Source organism: Lipotes vexillifer, unplaced genomic scaffold (assembly GCF_000442215.2).
Source record: "Lipotes vexillifer unplaced genomic scaffold, Lipotes_vexillifer_v1.1 scaffold382, whole genome shotgun sequence".
NCBI classification, from domain to species: domain Eukaryota; kingdom Metazoa; phylum Chordata; class Mammalia; order Artiodactyla; family Lipotidae; genus Lipotes; species Lipotes vexillifer.
In genome coordinates, this window is record NW_006780611.1 from 7,362,044 (window position 1) to 7,383,469 (window position 21,426).

At 55.3% G+C, this 21,426-nt stretch overlaps 1 protein-coding gene across 1 annotated transcript in view; it reads right to left on the reverse strand.

Annotated features, from left to right (window-relative positions):
• Window positions 1-21,426, reverse strand: part of SREBF2 (sterol regulatory element binding transcription factor 2) — a 62,052-nt gene that overhangs the window by 781 nt on the left and 39,845 nt on the right. The window contains exons 14-21 of the mRNA XM_007454096.1: window positions 19,101-19,270; window positions 10,904-11,072; window positions 9,270-9,387; window positions 8,327-8,436; window positions 7,034-7,166; window positions 4,408-4,576; window positions 1,917-2,102; window positions 324-435 (exon numbers count right to left, since the gene is read on the reverse strand). Of these exons, the coding sequence (XP_007454158.1) occupies window positions 324-435; window positions 1,917-2,102; window positions 4,408-4,576; window positions 7,034-7,166; window positions 8,327-8,436; window positions 9,270-9,387; window positions 10,904-11,072; window positions 19,101-19,270 (1,167 nt within the window). The remainder of the gene's footprint in view (window positions 1-323; window positions 436-1,916; window positions 2,103-4,407; window positions 4,577-7,033; window positions 7,167-8,326; window positions 8,437-9,269; window positions 9,388-10,903; window positions 11,073-19,100; window positions 19,271-21,426) is intronic.

Genomic DNA, 21,426 nt, shown 5'->3' on the forward strand with positions numbered 1-21,426 from the left:
CGCTCACAGTAACACGTGGCCTAACACGTCCGCTAACCCTAAACCATTATCGTGCCCTAACCTGTAGGGGGGGGGGGGGGGGGGGGGGGGGGCTAGACCCGTGACAACGCGACCAAGGCCGTCCCAGCCCCACGGCACCTCATGGAACCTCCCCCGGCACCCACCAAACCAAGCCTCGGGTTTCCTCGGTTCTCGCGCTGCCTCTGAGAACCCTGCAGATGCCGATGCCGAGGGCAGGGCAGGGCTGGGCTCCTACCCCGTTTCCCCGCCCCTCCCCAGGCAGGGCCCACCCAGGCCGTGGAGCGGGGTGCTGGTGGGCTCACCATGCTTGGCGTTCTGAGCAGTGCGCCGTCGCAGGCTGTGCTCCAGCAGCTGGTGGGTACGGGTGGGGCTGGCCCCCGCCATCAGACGCACGGTGGCTTCATGCAGGAACACCTGGGAGGTGCAGGGGGACACAAGCCGGGGGTCCTCTCACCTGTCTGTGCCCCAGTAGGTCTCTCCCTGCAGCATCTCATCTGCCACCCGAAGGCACCCCTTCTCCTCTCCACAACACCCTGCCCTGCTCACCCCTTGAAAGCAACCTCTCTCGTCCTCACTCTGACCCCCGACACAAGCCAGGCAGGAAAGGGGAACACAGCACAGGCCACCTGGTGGGGCAGGAGCAAGGCGGCCAGCTGAGAAAGAGGCCAAGGGCTGCCTTCTCTACCGCTGACCCAGAGTGCCAAGGCGCCCTCTGGGGTTGGAGGACAAGTAGCCTGGGGGGACCCACACTTCGCTGGAGGCTGCCTCCAGCTGGAAAACAGGACAGAGGTGAGGCAGGGACAGGAGCGGGGCAGGGGGACGGCTGCGCTGGCACCAAGGAGGTTCAGGGTCCTGTTGCCTCCTGTTTCTTCAGAAAGGAACAGAGTCCAGAGGTTTCCAGGTTAAAGTCTGCAGCTCTTCTGTAAATACGAGTCACTGGGGATGGCGGGGCCAGGCCTAGGTCTCTAATTTCTTAACATCTCAGTGTGTGAGGAGCGCTGCCCTGGAAGGCACCGGGGGAGGCGGTAAAGGGCTTCCGCAGGTGGCAGTCTTTTCTGAGGAGGCCTTTGATGGGGGCCACGGTGCCTGGGGCACACTTCCTCTTCTCCACGGAGAGGGGGGCGGCTCTCACATGACTGTACTCCATGTGCCGTGTCTGTCCTGGCTCGCTGCACACAGGGGCCACAGCGTAACCCTGGGAGGGCCCCATAGCACCCTAGGGTGGGGGCAGCCTCACCCTGAGCCCTTCTTTTTCGCACCCTTCCCTCCCCACACTTCTGGCCTTCTCGCTTGAATTTCTGGAAAATCATTCAGGCAGCGAGAACATGCTGAGTATATTACCCTAATTAGCAATAAAAATAAACCAAACAATGAAATGATTTGCGTCCAGTAAGCCCAGTTACACATCTGCCCTCAGAGCTTATCTCAGACCGTGTAGCCATCGCCAAGGGGATGTTACGTGGGGCGTTGGGCAGCAGAACCAAAGCCCCCAGTGGCTCAGAAAAAGAATGAAAGGCATGTCTAGGGGCATTCTGCTGCTCTGACACCAATTATGAAAGCCAGAGTAGAGAGCTTCCTCGTGGCCTTCCCGCCCCTCTCCGCTCAGGCTGGGAGCCCCTTCTTGCTCCCACTGCCCCCAGAGCCCCCCATTCCCAAGTTTAACTGGTGAGGCACAATCTGTGTTGTCCTCTGTCTGCGGCCGTGTGGCCTGCTCACCACCACGCTCCAGGGCTGGGCACACAGCAAGTACTCCACCAACATGAGCCAAACAAAGGGATACATGGCACCCATCCCAGTGCCTGATAGGCTCAGCTGACCTCAGGAGACCGACTCCACGACCCCAGGCCAGTGCTGTGCTGGGTTCTGCCCTCTCCCAGCAGCAGGCCGGGCCTCACCTTGCGGTAGGCCGGGCGGAAGCTATGTGCCAGCCTGCGCAGGCTGCCCAGGTCCCGCTGGAAGCCAGCCAGCTCAGCGCCCGACGCGTGGTAGGTCTCACCCAGGGCCTGGCTGGCTCCTGCTTGTTTCTGCCAGAGTGCTGTCCGCAGCGACAGGAGCAGGTCACAGGTCAGCAGCTGGACCACCTGCAGGGTAGGCCACGAGGGAGGATACAGGTGACTGGCCGATTCCTGGGGCAAGGATCCCAGCACCCACCAGGCCCTCCCCAGCCTGACACCCGGCAGCTCCGGGACGAAGGGAGGAGCCCCAGATGGGGGAGCCTGGAAAACACCCCACAGGGAGCAAGAGAACAGCTGGAGAGTGAACTTAAGCTCATGGTATCTAGTCCTTTCCACGGCCCCAGGTGGTAGATCTGTCCTCCCATCTTGCGGGTGAGGAAGCCAAGGCTCAGAGAGAGGCTGCAGGCTCGGGTAGGGGACACAAGGGGCGAGGACACGGGTCTGATAGGAAGTCGCAGGTCCCTCCCACCTCACAGGAGCCCTCCCATGGCTGGCCAGGAGGCTGAGATACTCAAAAGGTGCCTCGGCCCCATCCTTCCAGTGGAATCCAAAAGCCTGAAGTGGCAGCACAGCCTGGAGGTGGAGGACCAGGGAGAAGAGGCTCGTAGGGGACACAAGTGGCGAGGACACGGGTCTGATAGGAAGTCGCAGGTCCCTCCCACCTCACAGGAGCCCTCCCATGGCTGGCCAGGAGGCTGAGATACTCAAAAGGTGCCTCGGCCCCATCCTTCCAGTGGAATCCAAAAGCCTGAAGTGGCAGCACAGCCTGGAGGTGGAGGACCAGGGAGAAGAGGCTCGCTTCAGCAGAGGGCAACCAAGGCCCAGCCCAAGTGGCCTCTGGAGTCAGGGAGACAGGAGCCCAACAAGGCAGAGCCGCAGAGCAGCTGAATGCTCGGGTTTGGATCCACTGACCCAGATCTACCCTGACATATGACCAAACCTCTCTGAGCCTCAGTTTCCTCACCCACAAAACGGGCACCTCAGGGCTGCAGTGAGCGTCACATGAGAGAATGCGTGGAGGGACCATGCCCGGCCTCAGAAGCACTGGCCTCAGCCCACACTGGTGCCATTAAGCACAGATGCCGCCAGGCACCAACAAGGCCAGGCCACCTGCCTTGCTCCAGAGGGCCCTCAGCACCAGGGAGCAGCACTTCTCGAGATGGGTCACATGCGGCCCTCAGGCTCTGATGGACTCCCCCAGGCCATTCCTCATCTTGTCTAGCCTGGCTTTCCCCTTCTCCAGGGTGCTGGACCTGGGGCGCTCACCGTGCTGCCCCAGACCTGGACCCTGCCTTGAACCTGCACGTTGGCTGACCCTCAGCCACCGTGTTTTTTGGCTGCTGACAGCTTTGCGGGGGGACACGGATGAGGTCTCTCTCCTCAAACAAAGGTGGCACTTCTAAGAGGTGGGGTAGCAGCCTGGGGCTGAATTCTGCCCCCGAGGGAGGCCAGCTTCTGTGGAGTTCCCTTCTTCTAGGCCCATTCTCTCACACAGGAACCCCAATCCCAAGGGTGCCCGCAGCCTCTCTCTCCTTCCCCAAACTAAGCTGAGACAGTCTAGTTCTCTCGTGAAGACAAACAGTACTGGACACCAGCAGAGGAATCGCACAAAGCGAGCTGTGGCTCCCCCTCGAGCCTTTGGTCTTGGGCCCTGTCGGCACACTGCCTGTCCTATAGGGCTGCCTGCTGTCCTGGGTTCACCCCAGGGTCCGGGGCCACTGATGACCTCTAGCCAGAAGTGCCAGACCAAACCCTAGTGAGGGTCTCAGAGCCGGACCCTCCAGGACACACCTCCTGTCTCCCTTTCTGGAGTGAAACCACGCTTCTCCCTGTGAACAGATGATGCTTCACCTTCAGCTGAGTGCACGCCTCCCCTCCCCTCTCCCGGATGGCCCTGCCTTGTGACCCAACAGCGAGAGCAGAGCCCTCTGACAAGGCCTGGCTGGAAGTGTCTCGAGGGCTGGGCAGGCCTCTGTGATGCACTGTGGAAACATTGCATGGGTACCGCCAGAACATGCAATGCAACTACAATGCACCACAGCTGCCCGCTCGAGGGTGTGCAGCCAGCCACGGGGTTGCCCAGGACGCTCAGCTGGCTCAGGATGTGCATGTGAGGGGGCGGGGGCCCGTGGGGGCCTGGGGAGTCGGGCAAGCTGCCTGGAGCAAATGCAGAGCCCTGGCCAGCTGAGGTTCGCCTGGGGCTGACCAAGCTGAGGGCCCGCAGGACCCAGGACTCAGGTGGGAACATGCTTGTCCAAGTACTGAAAGGAAACCCACCTGGACCCACAGGCTACGCTCTGGGGAAGGGGGCTGCTTGCCTGGTCTGTCTTTTGCACAGCCCCATGGGCTGGGTGGGCTCAAGGCGGGTCAGAGCGCTCTTACCCAGCAGAGCTGAGCACCTCCCCGAGGGGCCAGAGAAACCCCCACTCACATGGCTGAGGGCTGGGTCGCAGGCGGCCCCACTGACGTTGAGGCTGCTCCACAGGTGGCCACTGGCCCTCTCGCAGTGGCAGAAGGAACTCTGCTGCCCGTCCGCCTTCCCGGAGAGTGAGGCGTGCATAGCTCTGCAGGTGTGGAAGACGGCCTTCACCAGGGGGCTCCTGGGCGGTAAGAGAGGCAAGAGGCAGGAGGTCAGTGCACGTCGCCTGTGGAGAATGAAGGGGGAGCCCAAGCCGGAGACGACTGCCCCCTCGCTGCTGTGACACGTGGGTCTGTCTGTTAAACCAAATGCTGCCATAATGGTTCCAGATCCCCAGCTCCAGATCGGAAATGCCAGCCCTGAGTGAGGGAGGCTTCCCACCCCTAAGCACCTTCCTCATTCAAGGAAGGTTGACGGCGTTCATTTCCTAGTGAAGGAGTTGGATGGTAAATGCATTAGATGCTGACTGCGTAATGCCAGGTGGTGCACGTGCCATGAAGGAAAGTCACGCAGAGGAAGGGGGTGGCAGTTTATAAAGGATAGTCAAGGACGTCCTCTCTGGAAAGGCGACACTCGCGCAGAAGGAACCTGAGGGAACTCCTGAAGGAACCGGGGAAGCAGGAGTGTGGATTTCTAGGAAGGAGGGTTCCAGGCAGAGAAGCAGCATGTGCAAAGGCCCTGAGTGTCTGACACATGTGAGAATATCCAGGAACGAGCATGGCTGGAGGAGGAAGTGAGGGGAGCAGAGGGAGAGCAAGCTCTAAACAAGGCCCTTCTCAGCCTGGCCGCGGCCCTGCCTCCCGTCTGCCTCTGACCCTGCTCCAGGCTCCAGGCAACCGGAGCTCATCTCCTCTCCCTTCCTCACTCCTTGCCTCTGCTGGCGTCGGCGCCTCTGCCTGGAATGCCCTTTCTCACCACTTCCCACTTGTCTCCTGAGACTTGTTCCACCTGCCCGGCCCTCTGGTCCGCCTTCTCCTGTCCTGCCCCCGACAAGCCTCCTCTGGCTGGCCCTCGGGTCAGGCCCCCTGGCTCCCCCAATTATGCGCCTCCTTCCCTCACCAGGCGCTGTGCGAACTCCCGGAGGCTGACCGGCCTCTGGCCTGGAACCCCTCCCAGCGATGCGCCGGCTGCTTCACGGGAGCCGAGACTGGCCTGGCACAGGCAAAGGCGACAGCTCCCACAGGAGAAGGCGCCGAGCAGGACGGCCACTGTCTATTCGCTTACGGCTATAACTTGCTGTGCTGTTCACTGCCGCCTCCCAGAGCCTAGAACGTAGCCGACACCGAGTACGCCCTCAGCTAAGTATTCGCGGAAGGAAGAACAGAATCATGGAAGGGGTACAGGAGACCCCAGAATGCGGCTCGTGGCCGACAGGAAGGGATCAGAGACGCAGGCTCAACCACCAGGGCTGCCACTAAGAAGCTGCCTAAGATGGTCATTCAAATAATCTGTGCCTCAGTTTCCTCATCTGTAAAGTAGCCACAATACCACTCGCTGCTACCTGTGGTGACGTACAGTACTGGTCCCATTATCTGCACCTGTTCTCTAATGGCCATTGCCCCAGAAGCCAGGTGTTCAACTCTTTGGAGAAACTTAGCCTCGTTTCATAGAGCAGGTCAGGGAGACAGTGGGGAGGCTGGGATTGGGGGAGGGGTCCCACAGCATCATTATCCCTAAAGAGCAAAGGGACCCCGGAGTGACTGAGTTCGGGGGAAGGAACGCCTGCTGTGGGTCTTAGCTGCACACTGGGGCTCTGTTCTTAGAAGTGAGGTGACTTTAGATGATTTACCCGCCGAGCCTCAGTCTCCTCAGGTGCGTTGGCTGGGAGAAAACACACACAGGGTGGGTGCTCACTGGTCAGGATGCTTAAAAATGGGTTACTTAAATGAAATTGGAGTGTCAGAACCTGCCTCAACCTGCTTTTCTCAGCTCCCTCCCGCTCTCCTGGTTAAGCATCTGCTCAGCCTTGGCTCTGAGGAAAGACCCAGTGAGGCCTTTCTGTCTTGGAGCATTTTACAATTTCTCTCGAATGGCAGAAGATGTCAGGGACACTCAGATCCAGTCAGAAGCAGCCAGGATATCGGCAGGCTGCTCGTCACTACGGGCCAAATGCCCCCGAGAAGCAGGCATAAGTCCCCCAGAGGACTGTCAAAAGCTCTCCGGTGATGCCTTGTACTAAAGGCCTTTTTAATGATAGCGCCGGTGGCGGGGTGGAGGGCGGCGGAGAGGAAACTGGATGCAGTGCTGGCACGTGAGAGAAGGATCCTCAGGCCCTCACAAGCCGGTGCTGGCTGTAAGCCAACAGCACCCTGCCTGGCTCCACCGGGAGCTTCTGAAGATGCTGGGGGCTGCCGGCTCTCCCCGCCCGTCAGCCTGTGCAAGGAGGCCCGGAAGCAGCGCTGTCTGCTGCTGGGGTGACACACACGGACAGACGTGCTCACCACGTTTGGTTTTTCCATGGTGCCCTCACCCCCTCACTTCATCTCTCCATCTGTCATGTAGTCCCCAGGCTGCCTGACCCTTCACCCAGATGGCCACCCAGACCTGCTCCCTCCCACTAACCCAGTGAGGCTGGCACAGCTGGCGCTGGGGACTCCCCTGGAGAGAAGCAAGCAAGTGGTCAAGGGGGGCTACGCACTCTGTCACTTCCAGGGCCTTGGGAACACGCTCCACTTCGGTAAAGTGAGCGCGCACAGCTGTGTCGTCTCCCTGGAGCCAGCTGATGGCCATGGTGATCGCGGACGTCCACCACCGACAGACAACGTCTGGACCTAGAGGTGAACAGAACCAAACGCTGCTCCAGCACCCACAGAAACCAGAGCCTGCTGGCTGCACCTGGTTCCCATCGTTCGTGCCATCTCTCCCTCCCGGCAATGGGCTGGGGCCTGTGGGCTGCCCTCTCACACGATTCTGGTGGGAGCACCAACCAGCACCATCTCAGAACACATTTGGCAATCTGTATTGACAGCCTTAAAAACGTTCACTCCCATTAACCTAGTAATCCCATTTTTTTGGCAATCCATCACAAAGAAATTGGCCTAGAGAAAAAAGCCTCCATGAAGATGTTCACTGTGGTGTTATTTTTAAGTAAAAAGCTGGAAACAACCTAAACTTCCAACAGTTGTGAAAAGTGGTGTTTCCAAAGTATTTGTAGTAACAGGCTCAGGTTAGAATCTTTTTAGTGTTTTCCTCTCTGAGGCTAAGTTTTCTCAGTGGACCTGTACAATGAAAGGCCCAAGAACATGTTCTTTTCTAAACTCTGAAATAAAGACAGGCCACGAGGTCAGTGGTCACGATGGGGCGGCCGCTTCTCTGGGATCCTTCTCTCTCTAGGGAGAGCGGCCAGAAGGGAGCTCCACATCGCTGTCCCCAGCAGCCTCAGAAGCACAAGAGGTGACCGCTCGTGTGCCATCACCCAGATGGCAGTTTAGAGACAGAAGCAAAGAATGTCCTGGTGACAACTCAGTCGGTGGTTGTGCTGTGCCACCCAAGGCCACGGGTACTGTAGCAATATAGATGCCCGGATGAAAGGCCTCTTTGGCAGAGTGTCAGACCCAAGAGCAGCCCCGGGGACCACTGTGTATTGAGAGGTGAGCCCCTCCCCAGCTCCCGGTGCCAGGACCACTTGCTGCCCGTTCTGAGCGTTTGGGAGAATTCCTGACCCGCCCCACCCATCCGGGGCCCAGGGAGGGCACTGACTCACTCATCGTCACACTTCTAGGAGAATCATGATCTCCTGCCCCCAAAACGCTGTCCAGCACGGGGGAACTGTCCATGAGGGCTACATGGGAGCTTGCAGATACACACCTCAGATCCAGAGAAGATTCTCGAGTGCAGACTTATAACTAACCCTGGACCCTGGGACACAAGGGCTGTGCAGGGCTGAATCAAGCAACCTGAGGCCTGCGGAACTGCCCCACGAGATGCTTACCAAGGGCTGACTTGAGCACGCAGCTGCTGGAGAAGGGGGTGGTCACAATCCCCACAGAGTCCACAAAAGAATTAAGTAATTTCAGGTACTCCAGAGCACTGGAGAATTCACTAGAAAGAAAAGAAAGGGTCCCACACACATCAGAATGTACACAAGGATCACGCTCATGGCCTGGCTGGTCAGCCCCCAGCTCTGAGACCCACCACGCCAGGCGCCCCGAGCTCTGCCTCTCACACCACTCACACTCTCCCCAGGCTGCCCTGACATCGGTCCTGACACTCTCCCCTCTGCCGGGAGAGCCAGTTTTCTCTTGCATCCCTCGCCCTTCAAGACCTAATTCAACTGTCGTCTCTGCCCAGAAGTATTCTGACCTCCCAGGTAGGACCGCCCTCCCCTCTCCACTCAGGTGCACTCCAGTCAGGACCTGGGCCGTGAACCAGAGTGACCCTGGCCCGTCTGCCTCTCAGGTCTGACTCTGTGAAGGAAAGACTGCACTCGATAACTCTGTAAGACACTGTCTGACACGCTCAGTACAGGTCGGGGTCCCACAAGACGTCTGGGCCAGAGCGCCTTGCCTTCTGCCGAGCTCCCCACATTCCACTCCACGCCCTCCACAGGCCACCCTTCCCCTGGCAAAGAGCAAAGCAAAAGAATCAAATCCCTGACTGCTCCAAGAACTGACTCCACTTGGTGAAGGGATGGGTGAAAAGGAGCAAAAGGCGGAAAGTGATACACTTGGTCTGGCAGTAAAAGGCAAAGAGGCCAGGTTGGAGCCCGCAGGGGGCTCTCGCGGGGCTGCCAGGTTCAAGAAATAAACATGAAGGAGTCACTGGATCTCCCTCTTGACCCTACACTAGGGCTTGTTTCCTTCTAGGCCTCACAGCTGCCTCTGCGCTTCCCGGGCAGACGGCCCGAGGCAGGGGGCCCCTCCTGGGGTCAGTACCTGCTCTCCTCTTCCTGGTCTGCAGCTTTCTTCTTGGCCTGAGGTTTCACCAAGGACTCCACAGCTCGCTCCAGCAGGTTCCTGCAGAAGGCCTGGTGCACCTGGGCGATGGGGTCGGCTGAGGAAGAGGAGGCAGGCCGGGAGAAGGGGTAAGTGGGTCTCACTTACGGGCTCATTTTGCCTTACAGAGAAAATAGAGGGTGGGGAGAGGAAGCCAAGGAGCAGCTGTCCCCTGAGAATGGGGGCAAACGTCCTCAACAGACCCCAGCACTGCTTGTTAAACAGTCAGAAGGTGGGGATGGGGGCGGGGAGGGTTGGCAAGCCCAAGACTACGTGGGTCCTAGACTGGCTCCGGGGGGGGCGTGTGAGGAGTGCTGCGCCTCCTGGCGCAACGGCCAGCGCTTCCGTTCAAGGTTGGGAGCTGTGTGGCGGCCACAAGCCTTGTCAGAAGACAGGAGATGGAAAGGTGGCCAGTACACCTGTGCACGTCTCAGGGACTGCCTCTTCTCCTGTGGCTCAGGAGGACAGCCAGCAGAGGGGAACGTGGCGCCGGCTGCTGCCTGGCGGGATTAGGGAAACGCCGCTCCCGCTTACCAGAGCCTCTGCGTAAGGCCTGTGGCCAGCAATTGTCTGGCTGAGCCTATTAAACAAGAAGCCTTGCAATGCTTGTGACAGCTGACTGTCACTGACAGGCCCCCCCCAGCTGGCAGGCCCAAAGCAGGGCATCGCCAGCCTTCCCCTCACTCACACGCCACAGCCGTGTGGGTTTCAATTTGACAAGAGCAGGGAGGCAGGACACTTATGAACACATTCTGGGCGAGAAGGCCTAGAGCCAGAGCCACCAGAGGTGAGAGAGCCAGGAGCAGTCCACGGTGCAGACAAAGCAGCCTGGTGACGCAGCTGAGATTTACGATAGCGTTTGCTTTCATCCTTACTTTCTGGTGTTGCACATCACTCTTCCTTTGAGCAATAAAGTTATTAAAAAGAAACGACGGTGGAACCTCCCTCCCCCACAAAATGTTTGACACACACCCCTGTACCTGCAGGACATGTCTGACTCGCCCCAGACTCCCAGTTCAGAGAGAGGAAAAGCGCAGGAAGCAGAAAGCCACGGCTGCTCAAGTCTGAGCCAACCCGAACAGCCTCTCCTGCTCCGAGGCCGGGCGAGGGGACTCCAATCACTGTCAGACACCGGGGACAGCAAGCCAGCATCTCCTCCCGACGCCTGGAGCCCTGTCCCTGCCACCACTCTGAGCACTTGATGACCGTCTGTCGCCTGTTGTTCCCTAACTGCTCCGTCTATGTCTGTCTGCTTTCCAGGGGGAGCGGGAGATTGGGGCCAGCAAACAGCAACTCCACACATCCTCTGAGTCTCCAAAGCGCCCAGAACAAGGGCAAGATTCCAGCTGGTACTCAATCACCATTAGTAACGTGTGGCGGTGTGACTGATGTCAGGACCACGGGCTCTGCGTGTCAGAGAGAGGCGAGCTGCAAACCCAGCTTAGCTGCTGACCAGGCTCATGACCTCCCTGAGTTTAAGGAAAACACGGCTGAGGCATCCTGTGTCCCCACGTGTCTGGAGTGCAGCCACCCTACGGTACCGGTGGCTCTCATAGCTGCACAGGTGCTCTCACCTGGGCTCCTCTGGGCGCAGTACAGACTCTCCTTGGCAGCCGACTTCACGGACCAGCTCCGCTCCATGAAAAACTTCTGGCCCAGGGGGTGGCAGAGCCAGCGCAGCGAGTCGGGAACAGCGCTGCGCTCGGGGCCACACAGGCTCTGGGCGCGGCTGAGGAAATAGCTCTGTGGAAGGACAAGGACCACGGTGACAGCAGGTGGCAGAAGGCTGGCCGCGCCACCACGGTGGAGGCAGGCTGGGGGAGGGAGGCAGCAGGAGGGCTGGGGCGCTCACATGCCTGGAAGGAAATGCCCTCACTGAAGCCAGGGCCATGGCCCCGGCGGAGCCTGCGGGCTCGATGACCGCGTACAAGCCCCAGCTGGATGGGGGTGGGGCTTCAAGGCGCCCACGGGGGCCCAGCTACACCCTGTCCTGCTGGGTCTGCCTAACCCGACTCGAATCTCGTTCTGGGCTGTGCTAGCATTCAACTGCAGAGCTGAGGAGGGCTCTCCCAGGCCCCTCGCGGCACTTTAGCCCTCGGCCCCGTCAATGGCGCTGCGCCCCAGCCAGGTGGCCCTCTGGGTCCTGGGACTTTTTCTCATCTGTCATTTTAATTACATATCTTTCAGAGTATTTTTAGGCAAAACCGTATTCCGCTTTGACTAATTTTCATCTCTTTTAACTCTGAGTGTGAAGCGTTTAGAACAGGCACCCAGCAAGTGGTCAGTGACTGTTATTTACCATCACTGTCACTCTAGAAAGCACTGGAGTGAAAGGGCCGCCCTGAGACTCGTCCAGCCCCCTAAAGAGAACCCCCTGCCATCCCTGGATGAGTCCTTGACGTGGACACCGGTCCAGTGAAGAAAAGACCTGAAAGCCTCTTTGCTGGGCAATTCAAAGAACCAGAGCCCCAGTTTCCCAGGCCCCTCTTCTGCCCACAGGATAACATCACTCCAGGGCCCCAGGAATAAGAATTGTAGGGACGATGCTATCTAACCACGTTTTCAGAAATTGTGTCTTTTTTTTTTTTTTTTTTTTGGGTACGCGGGCCCCTCCCTGTTGTGGCCTCTACCGTTGCAGAGAACAGGCTCCGGACGCGCAGGCTCAGTGGCCATGGCTCACAGGCCCAGATGCTCCATGGCATGTGGGATCCTCCTGGACCGGGGCACGAACCCATGTCCCCTGCATCAGCAGGCGGACTCTCAACCACTGCGCCACCAGGGAAGCCCTCTGTTGCTCATCTATGAGTTCATTAATTCTTTGTTCTGTCAGTTCACATCTACTGTTGAGCACCTCTACTTAATTTTTCATTTCAGTTACTGTAATTTTCAACTCTAGGATTTCCATTTGGTTCTTTTTTTTTTTATAATTCCTATACATATCAATACATTCCTGTTGATACTATACCTGTGATGTGACATTGTCATCACACCTTCCTTTATTTCTTTTTTTTTGTTGAATTTTTTTTTTCTTTTTTTTTGGTACGTGGGCCTCTCACTGTTGTGGCCTCTCCCATTGTAGAACACAGGCTCCAGACATGCAGGCTCAGCAGCCATGGCTCGGAGCACAGGCTCTGGACGCGCAGGCTCAGCGGCCATGGCTCACGGGCCCAGCCACTCTGCAGCATGTGGGATCTTCCCGGACTGGGGCACGGATCCGTGTCCCGTGCATCGACAGGCGGACTCTCAACCACTGCGCCACCAGGGAAGCCCAGAAATTGTGTCATTTTTTGAGTAAGGATATCTTTATTCTAAAACCCATGTTTTCCAACCCATTAAACCCACTCGATACAGGCCAATCTGAATGAGAAGCTCAGCAGAGAAGAATGGAGGGAGAGAGAAGCGTGAGATGCAGGGAGCCCAGAGGAGGAGGGGCGGCTGGGCCGGGCAGTGGACCTCAACCTTTACACTGCAGCCCTCACCTCCACAACGAAGGTAGCCACCTCCTTGTCTGGTTCAGTCTGATGGTTCTGACCTTTACTGGGCTCTGAGCAGCCATCAGTTAATGTGATGGCCTCAGAAGACTTGAAGGCCAGGGTCAGAAACAGCCCTGCCAAAGTACCACTCAAGAAACATGGACCAAGGAGACTGGCTTTCTCGGGGGGAACCTGGAGACGGCTGCCTAAATCCAGAAGAAAAGGACCCGGCCAAACTGTTCTCTAATGTTATCACGGCACTCACAGGACCAGGTGGGGCATGTCACTTAAATCTCTAATCACAGGGCCGGCAGCACTAATGGCCTTTCCTCCTCTTTGCTGACCACCATACTTTAAAAAGGGGACTGGAGAGCAAATGTAGAGAATTCTATGACCTTCTCCTGACCCTCAACAAAGCCCTCACTGGATGTGAGCTTGTAACTGCAATGGTCGGAGAACAGCAGCTGAGGATCCTGAGGGGGACAGAGGTTGGGGGTGGTTTGGTGGTAATTCCAGGCCCTTTGAAGACTGCGAACCTTCTAACAGTTTCCCCCAGGTCTCTCCTGAGAGCACATACCTGATAAGCAAGGGAGCTTGATGGCTGCTCCAGGGGAAATCTAGGACCACTGATCCCTAAGAAGGGCCCAAGCGTCACCAACAGAAGCAGAAACAAAGCCTGGTTAGGTGATATTGCCAGAGGAACCCAGAGAAGCGATTTAGAAAATCATTCAGTTAAAATACATTTTTAAGCTTAATTCTTAGAAGAGAAAAACTTTAGTTATAACACATCTCAGCAGGAGGGGGAGCTCCAGTTTAGTGGTATGAATTAATAAGAAATATAAATCCTGGGATAGTCATCCACGGCATGGCTTCTAGAAGGGAAACTGAGAAAATAACTTCTGTTGCTCCTTTTTTTTTTTTTAATAAATTCATTTATTTATTTACGGCTGCGTTGGGTCTTCGTTGCTGTGTGTGGGCTTCCTCTCTAGTTGCGGCGAGCAGGGGCTACTCTTCGTTGTGGTGCGCAGGCTTCTTCTCATTGCGGTCACCTCTCTTGTTGCAGAGCATGGGCTCTAGGCGCACAGGCTTCAGTAGTTGTGGTGCGCGGGCTCAGTAGTTGTGGCTCATGGGCTCTAGAGCGCAGGCTCAGTAGTTGTGGCACACGGGCTTAGTTGCTCCACGGCATGTGGGATCTTCCCGGACCAGGGCTCGAACCCGTGTCCCCTGCATTGGCAGGCGGATTCTTAACCACTGCGCCACTGGGGAAGCCCACTTCTGTTGCTCTTTTAATTTTCTTGGTATTACCACCCCATGATCATTTTCCTAAATTTTACAGACACCAGAATTCACTCAAGCTGGGGCTGAGGAGCAACCTCACCGCCATAACTCATCTGCTAATTGCTGAACTGAGTGGCTGTGGCAGGAGACTCAGAACTGTTTGGATCCTGAGGGCCACCCTGTACCCCTGGGCCGGTTCCAACTCCAGGTTACGTCCTCCCACTCCAGTCCGACTCGGTGGTTCTCAAACTGTGTGCCAAGGCACCCCAAAGCACCACAGCAAACTCCACAGGGGTGCCGCTGGATATTTCACACTTTGGGGGGAAACACAGCAATGCTCAACATGAATCGGACACCATGTAAACTGCTATATGGAGGCAGTTCGGTCTCAATGTGAGACTGCATGACCGTCCTCTGGGTGGTGTCATCTTTGGGAAGCTGAGTTTTTGGAGGCTGTTATAATGAAAAGCAAGTGCAGAGTGAAAGCTGGTGTGGGACAGGAAGTGAAGGTGGTGGCGTCCAGCCTGATTTCAAAGTCTGAGAAGGCACATGCAGCAGGCACACACATCCCACTAGTAAGTATCTGTGGTTATTAAGAATAGAACTCAAACATTATTTCTTCCTTCAGTTTTGTGTATTATTTTTCCAAGTGGCCACTAAGTTGTTACGACAAATATCTATTAAGATGCTTGCACCTAATTAACCAACAGAACTGTTAGGTATTTCCTTTAGCCCAAGGAAACCATGAAAAAATTACTGAGGCACAAAGGGTGCCGCGAACCAAGAAAAAGCTTGGCAACCTCTGGTCTACACCATTTTCACGGAGGCCAGCCCTCTGCGTGGCCCCCAATGCCTGACTCATTTGCTGGCTAAATACGTTCCACCAAATTCAAAGCTTCTCCCTATTTAAGAAAGTACTAGCTGGGTCTCTCATTCCCCTTCCAAGAGAAGCAAACAGATGAGAGGGGCAGCTACTTTCCTAGAGACTGGTTCCTCTCTTCTTCCCACCTTACTGAAAATGCACACTTGGCGATACCACTGATTTCCCAAATATTGATACTCTTTGACCCAGCATCACCACCTCTAGACTTAACCTCAAGAGGTATTGTACAAGCGGGAGAGGGTACTCCCTGCAGCACTGCTTCTAACTGCAAATGCTGGAAACAACCCAAACATCTAGCAGCGGCACACTGGCTCCATCAAGGACGGTATTTACACATGCTGGAGCAGCAAGTACCTCTATGGAATAGGAGGCAACAAAGAAAGAGGCCCAAGACTTATAATCTGGTTGAAAAAAGCAAGTGGCAAAACAGCGTTTCTGATATGATCACATTAAATAAATTATAATGCACATATGTTCTGACGTGCAGGAAGAAAACTGAGGAAATGCACATTAAACTGCTCACTGCTTGTTAGGCATACTCAATATTTTGGGGGTGGGGGGACACTCATTAGGGAACCATTTTCCTGATGCTCAGCTGTTACACACATGCCTTCCTCAAATGGGCTGAGTAGCCCATTAAAGAACACCTGTGTCTTAGCAACAAAGACAATCAAAACCCCAGTGGGATTTCTGGGATGACGGGATGACCCTAAAATTTATATGGCAAGGTAAAGAGCAAACGCTAGTCACTAAAGCCGGAGGACCGACACTTCCAGATGTCAAGACGCATTCGAGGGCTTGGCCATTAGGGGTGTGCGGTGTTGGTGCAATGGAACTGACTAGAGCGTCCAGAAGGAGACTCATCACACGTGGACATTTAATTTACGCAAAAGGTGCCACTTGGTGCGGTGCGGAAAGGGCAGTCATTTTAACAACAGATCCTGGGGTTGGGAGATAATACATATGAAAAAAAAGTCGATCTTGCACCCCTACCTCCAACTCATACAAAAATCAGTTCCAAGTGGATTACAGACCTATGTGTGAACATTTGAAAATAAAGTGACTAGCAGATACCATAGGAGAGGATCCTCACGACATTGGGGTAGGATAAAGATACATTAAACAGGACGTAAAGTGTCTAATTGCTAAGGAAAAGATGAATAATCTGGATTTCATGAACGTTAAGAACTTATGCTCAGACTTCCCTGGTGGCGCAGTGGTTAAGAATCTGCCTGCCAATGCAGGGGACAGGCGTGCGAGCCCTGGTCCGGGAAGATCCCACCTGCCGCGAAGCAACTAAGCCCGTGCACCACAACTACTGAGCCTGCGCGCTAGAGCCCGTGAGCCACAGCTACTGAGCCCTCGTGCCACAACTACCGAAGCCCACGCACCTAGAGCTCATGCTCCGCAACAAGAGAAGCCACCACAGTGAGAAGCCCGCGCACCGCAACGAAGAGAGTAGCCCCTGCTCGCCGCCAACTAGAGAAAGCCCACGCACAGCAACAAAGACCCATCACAGCCAAAAAAAAACAAAAACAAAAACAAAAAAGAACTTGTGCTCATCAAACAACACCACTGAGAGAGAGAACAGGCAAGTCACAGAGGGAAACAATATATGCAAAGCACATATCCAACAAAGGATCGTAGCCAGAATAAAGAACTCCTCAAACCAACAAAAAGACGTCACAAATAAAAAACAGGTAAAAGACTTGAACAGGGTTTTCACAAAAGAGGCTATCCAAATGGCCAACAAACTATCCAACTGGCCAATGATAAGGTGCTCAACGTCTTTCATCACCTGGGAATTGCAAATGAAAACTATGAGATACCACCAGCAGGTCTAAAAAAGCAACACTGTCACGTGGTTGGTGAGGGTGCAGAGCTGGAACTCCTTCCACTGTTGGTGAGGTGAAAATTGGTACATCCACTTTGGAAAACTGTCAGGCAGTATCCACTGAAGCTGAACATAGGCATAACCTCTGACCTAGCAGCGCCATCCCAGAAACACAGCCACATGTTCACTGAAAGATGAACAGGGATGTTCACAGCAGCACTATTCACAATAACCAAAAACAGGAAACAACCCCAAAGTCCATTTATAAGCGTCTAGTCATACAATGGACTACTATAACGTAATGAGAATGGGCAATCTGTAAGTACACGCAACATAAATGAACCTTGCACGTGACACTGAGCAAAGACAGCCAGACATATACAGGACATATGTGTGACTCTCCTTTCATGCGGATGGTGGTCACCTGGCTGGAGGGCTTGAGGGGAAGGGCAGTTTGCTGACTGCAAGGGGCCCAAGGTAGGCTTCTGGGATCTTGGTCGTGTTCTGCTTCTTGATCTGTCTGCTGGTTATAAGAGTGTGTTCATTTTGTGAAGTCACTAACCTGTGTATTTATTTATTTACTTATTTATTAATATTATTTTTAAATATTTTCTTATTTATTTATTAGTTATTTGGCTATGCCAAATAAGTACTTAGTTGCGGCACACAGGATCTTCATTGCGGCATGTGGGATCTTTAGTTGCGGCATGCGGGATGTTTAGTTGCAGCATGTGGGATCTTTTTTAGTTGCGGCATGTGGGATCTAGTTCCCTGCCCAGGAAATCAAACCCAGGCCCCCCTGCATTGGGAGCATGGAGTCCTAGCCACTGGACCACCAGGGAAGTCCCTGACCTGTATATTTGTAATTTGCATACTTTTCTACATGTATATTGTACTTCAATAAAAGGTTTACAGGAACAACAAACAACAGGTGGGTTAAATTACAGTGACAGAAATCTGAATGATGGTTACCTCTGCGGGGGGCAGCATGAGTGAAGGCCTGCAGGAGGCTTTTGGGGGTGAGGGGAACGTACCACTTCTTGATCTGGGTGGCTGTTTACATGCATAAGTTCACTTTGTGAAAATAGCTGTTAAGTTAAAATGTGCATATTTTTCTGTATGTATGTTGTATTTCCGTAAAATTAATGCCTTCAAAATGCTTCTGGGGGGCAGAGAAGTTACAAACGTAATGACGTTGGCCCAGAGCACTAAGACTGCTCTCAGCCTAGATTCACTTTGCCCGGAAAACCCACCTTGACTACCTCTAAGATGGGGTCGGGAGCCCAGTGTGCTCTCTGGGCAGCCAGATTAGCCCCACCCTCACACTCATCCACTGCCCCGAAGGCCTGGTCCTGGTCTGGTTTCCCTGACAGACTATGTGCTCCCCCAGGCAGGGCGAATGTCCTGCTTGCCACTGCACGTCCTCCCTGGGAAGTGCCTGGCCTAGAGCAGGGACTCAGTCACGTTTGCTGAATGAACGTCTTATCTGGGTCTTGGAAACAGGGTTGAGACAGAAATTACACTGGGCTCTCCTATGCCCTTCGTCACCCGGATTACGGTGACACGCTTCAAGAAACGTATCAGCGTCACCGCAGGGCACGTTCCTGCTCATTCTCAGCTCATCAGCGTTATTAATGAGATATGGAAACGGATAGGGGGGATGTGATTATTCTTTTCTGAAACAGCGGATGTGTTCGTCAGCCTACCCAAAGTAGACACGGAATGAAACGTGCCTATGTCTGCTGCAGTGAGAGGAAGCCTGAGGTCAGCAGAGGCTGGGAACTAGCTGGTAACAAAGACTGTGAATTATCCAGTTGTGAATTCCCGAGGCTGGCCCTGTGTCAGGCTCACTGGAGGCGCCTGAAACCCCAGTTCCCACCCCAGAATCTGACCTGAGCTCCTGACAAGACATACATCGTTTTCCACTTCTGGACCCACAGTGCCGTGATCAACACAAGGTACCAAATAGAATCCTTCTGAGTGAACAAAAGAGCCAGGAGACACAACCAGAGGATTCCAAGCAGAAGAGTCATATATTAACCCCTGAATACAGGCCACTCTTATCCCTGAATCCATCTTCTCACCTCAGGGCACTAAAATGCCTTGTTACGCTTGTAAGGGAGGAATTTCGTCTGTTGTGTTCACTGCCCTAAGTGTTTGTGGAATGACCCACTTAATGAATGTCTACCCCTCTAGGTGGTCGGCCCCGCAAGGGCGGGGGCCCACACCTGTGTTCACATCTTGGCTCCTGGCTGGGAAGGGCACTCAGCGAAGTCCACAGAAGGGAACTGAAGGACACTTACCGCCAGGAAGCCCAGCTTGCCTCCACACTGGGTCTTGAGCCCCATGGCGGCCGTGAGATGGATCTCAACCAGCGTGCTCGGGGGGATTTTCTCCTCTGCACATTCAGCCAGGTTCACAGCGCACAAAGCCATGTGTACATCTGAACAGGCGGATCCCACAGGAAGCTTGCCTATGGCGGCAGAAACGGACAACGACTGTTGACAGATTCCCTCGACCCAAGCTTTTTCCTGCCTTCTCAAGCACAATCGGAGCAACAGCAGAACCAGAGGAGAAAGTCTATGAGCTCGGTGATCAGACAGTCCTGGATGGGGTGCCAGGCTCTGTGACTTAGTAGCGGTGTGCTCCTTTCTGCCTCACAGGTTGTTGGGGACAAGAGAAAATACAGGTCACGGGCCTGGCCCGCGGCCCCAGCCCTGTGTAATGGGGAGTGGCTGTGACTGCAGGCCGGTGAACAGGACTCAGAGGCGCGAACTGCAACGCTTTCCAAAGCGGCGTCAACAGCATGGCCACGTCCTGCTAACACAATCCTGTGTCTCCAAATGTTGCGAGAAAGGTTATAAAAATTAAAGACAAAAACCCAAGAACGAACCGACGTGAATTTATTTTCATTCAACAAGACCCCACAGTATATAAGCGCACACCCTTCTGAGCGGGGGACGTGACACACAACTGAGCCGTGACAGCGGCTTGTTGGGGCGGAGGTGGAAGGCCAGGAGAGGCTTACTAACCCTCCCGTGAGGGCTGTACAGCTCATCTGCGGTGGCCCTGAACTCGGGGACCAGAGTGCCCTTGCTCAGGCCCCAGGGCCCGTCGAGGCTCTGAGGCTTTCACACTGCTGCTTGCTTTGCTCCTCACCACAGTACAGGGAGGTGCCCAAGGCAAGCAGGCGCCTCACTTTGCTGAGCCTCAGGGGTGGCCCAGCCAGGCCTCCCGACCCCACCCAGCCTCTCTGGTCTTTTATCAGCCCCCAGACTTCATTCTGCACAGGCGTTAGGTGTTGGTCTCCCCCGGGAGGCACCACCGACTGGGCTTTCTCCTTTGCAGGGAAGGAAGGCGGAGGGCAGTGTGGGGACCGTGTCACCTCTTAGTCACCTCTGTCCTCTTGGTGCCTTGCGCAGGGCCAGGCCCACAGAGTGCTCAGTGAATGTCGGCAGAATGAGTGATGTGAACCATCCCAGCTGGAATTCTCCTGAACAGATGCAGCCTCCAGATCAGGGACCTGGGATGGAGCTGGTTCCCTCCCCCCGGGCCCGGGCACACTGATGGGACAGAGAAGCAGGGTAGGTCTGCAAATGGCCCTCTGCTAGAACTCTACGAAGGCCCCAGGTGTTCATACCCCATAGCTGGCCCCAGTGTCTCATCTCCACTCCCCCTGGGGCCTGGGCTGAAGCTCCCTCCCTCAGCCACCAGGGCCTTATATCCTGTTACCATATCCCACTGCTGCTCTCTGCCCTCATCTTATCGATGGCCCAGCAACAACTTCCCTTCTTGAACCCTCTGACTTTGCCCCCCCTACACCAAGCGTCTTGGCCTCTCCTGCCTGACCACCTCTCAGGCAGCCTCCGCCCGACTCCTTGTCCCGGGCCTGCCCCTTCCGTGCAGGTCTCCTTCCACATGCCCTAGAGGGGCCCCCCTTCACCACAAGCCCTCTCATCAGCACCCATGGTTTTCATTCTCACCTGCAGGCCAAAGACCTAGCTCCTTTCCTTGGCCTACAGATCCAGCGTGGCCCCCACCACTGCATCATTTCCCCTCGGTGTCTCACAGGCAAGTGTCCCGAGCGGAACTTCTCACCTCCTCCCTAGAAAACTGCTTTTCCTCTCATTTTCCTTACCTTTGCTGGTGGCAACAGTGTTCACCCAAACGCTCAAGCAAGAAACCAGGGAACCATCTTAGCTAGCTCCTTTCCTTACCCTTCCCATCCAGTGAGTCCCCAAGGCCTGTCAACCCCACTTTCTCCTTTCTCTCTGTCCTGTCCTTTTGGCACCTGCATTAGCTTCCACTGGTCCTCCCTGAAGGCAGCCTCAATCCTCCCTTCAGAGCGAATCTTCTCGACCTCAGAAGCACAGGGCTGATGACGTCATTTCCTCCACCGCACTGGCTCCCGCCCCCCTCCCTTCGCACAGCCGCCTTGGGGCCACTGAAATCCTCTCCTCCAGAGCTACCCACGCGGGGTTCCTGCTTGGGAACATGCATCCCTCTGCCAGGAAGGCACCTCCCCTTCTGCAGAGCTGGTGAACTCCACGCATCCTTTCATGCAAAGCCAAGGCTTTCCAGAAAGCCTTTCCTGAAACCCTCCCCAACAAGGACCCCTTCCCCCGAACT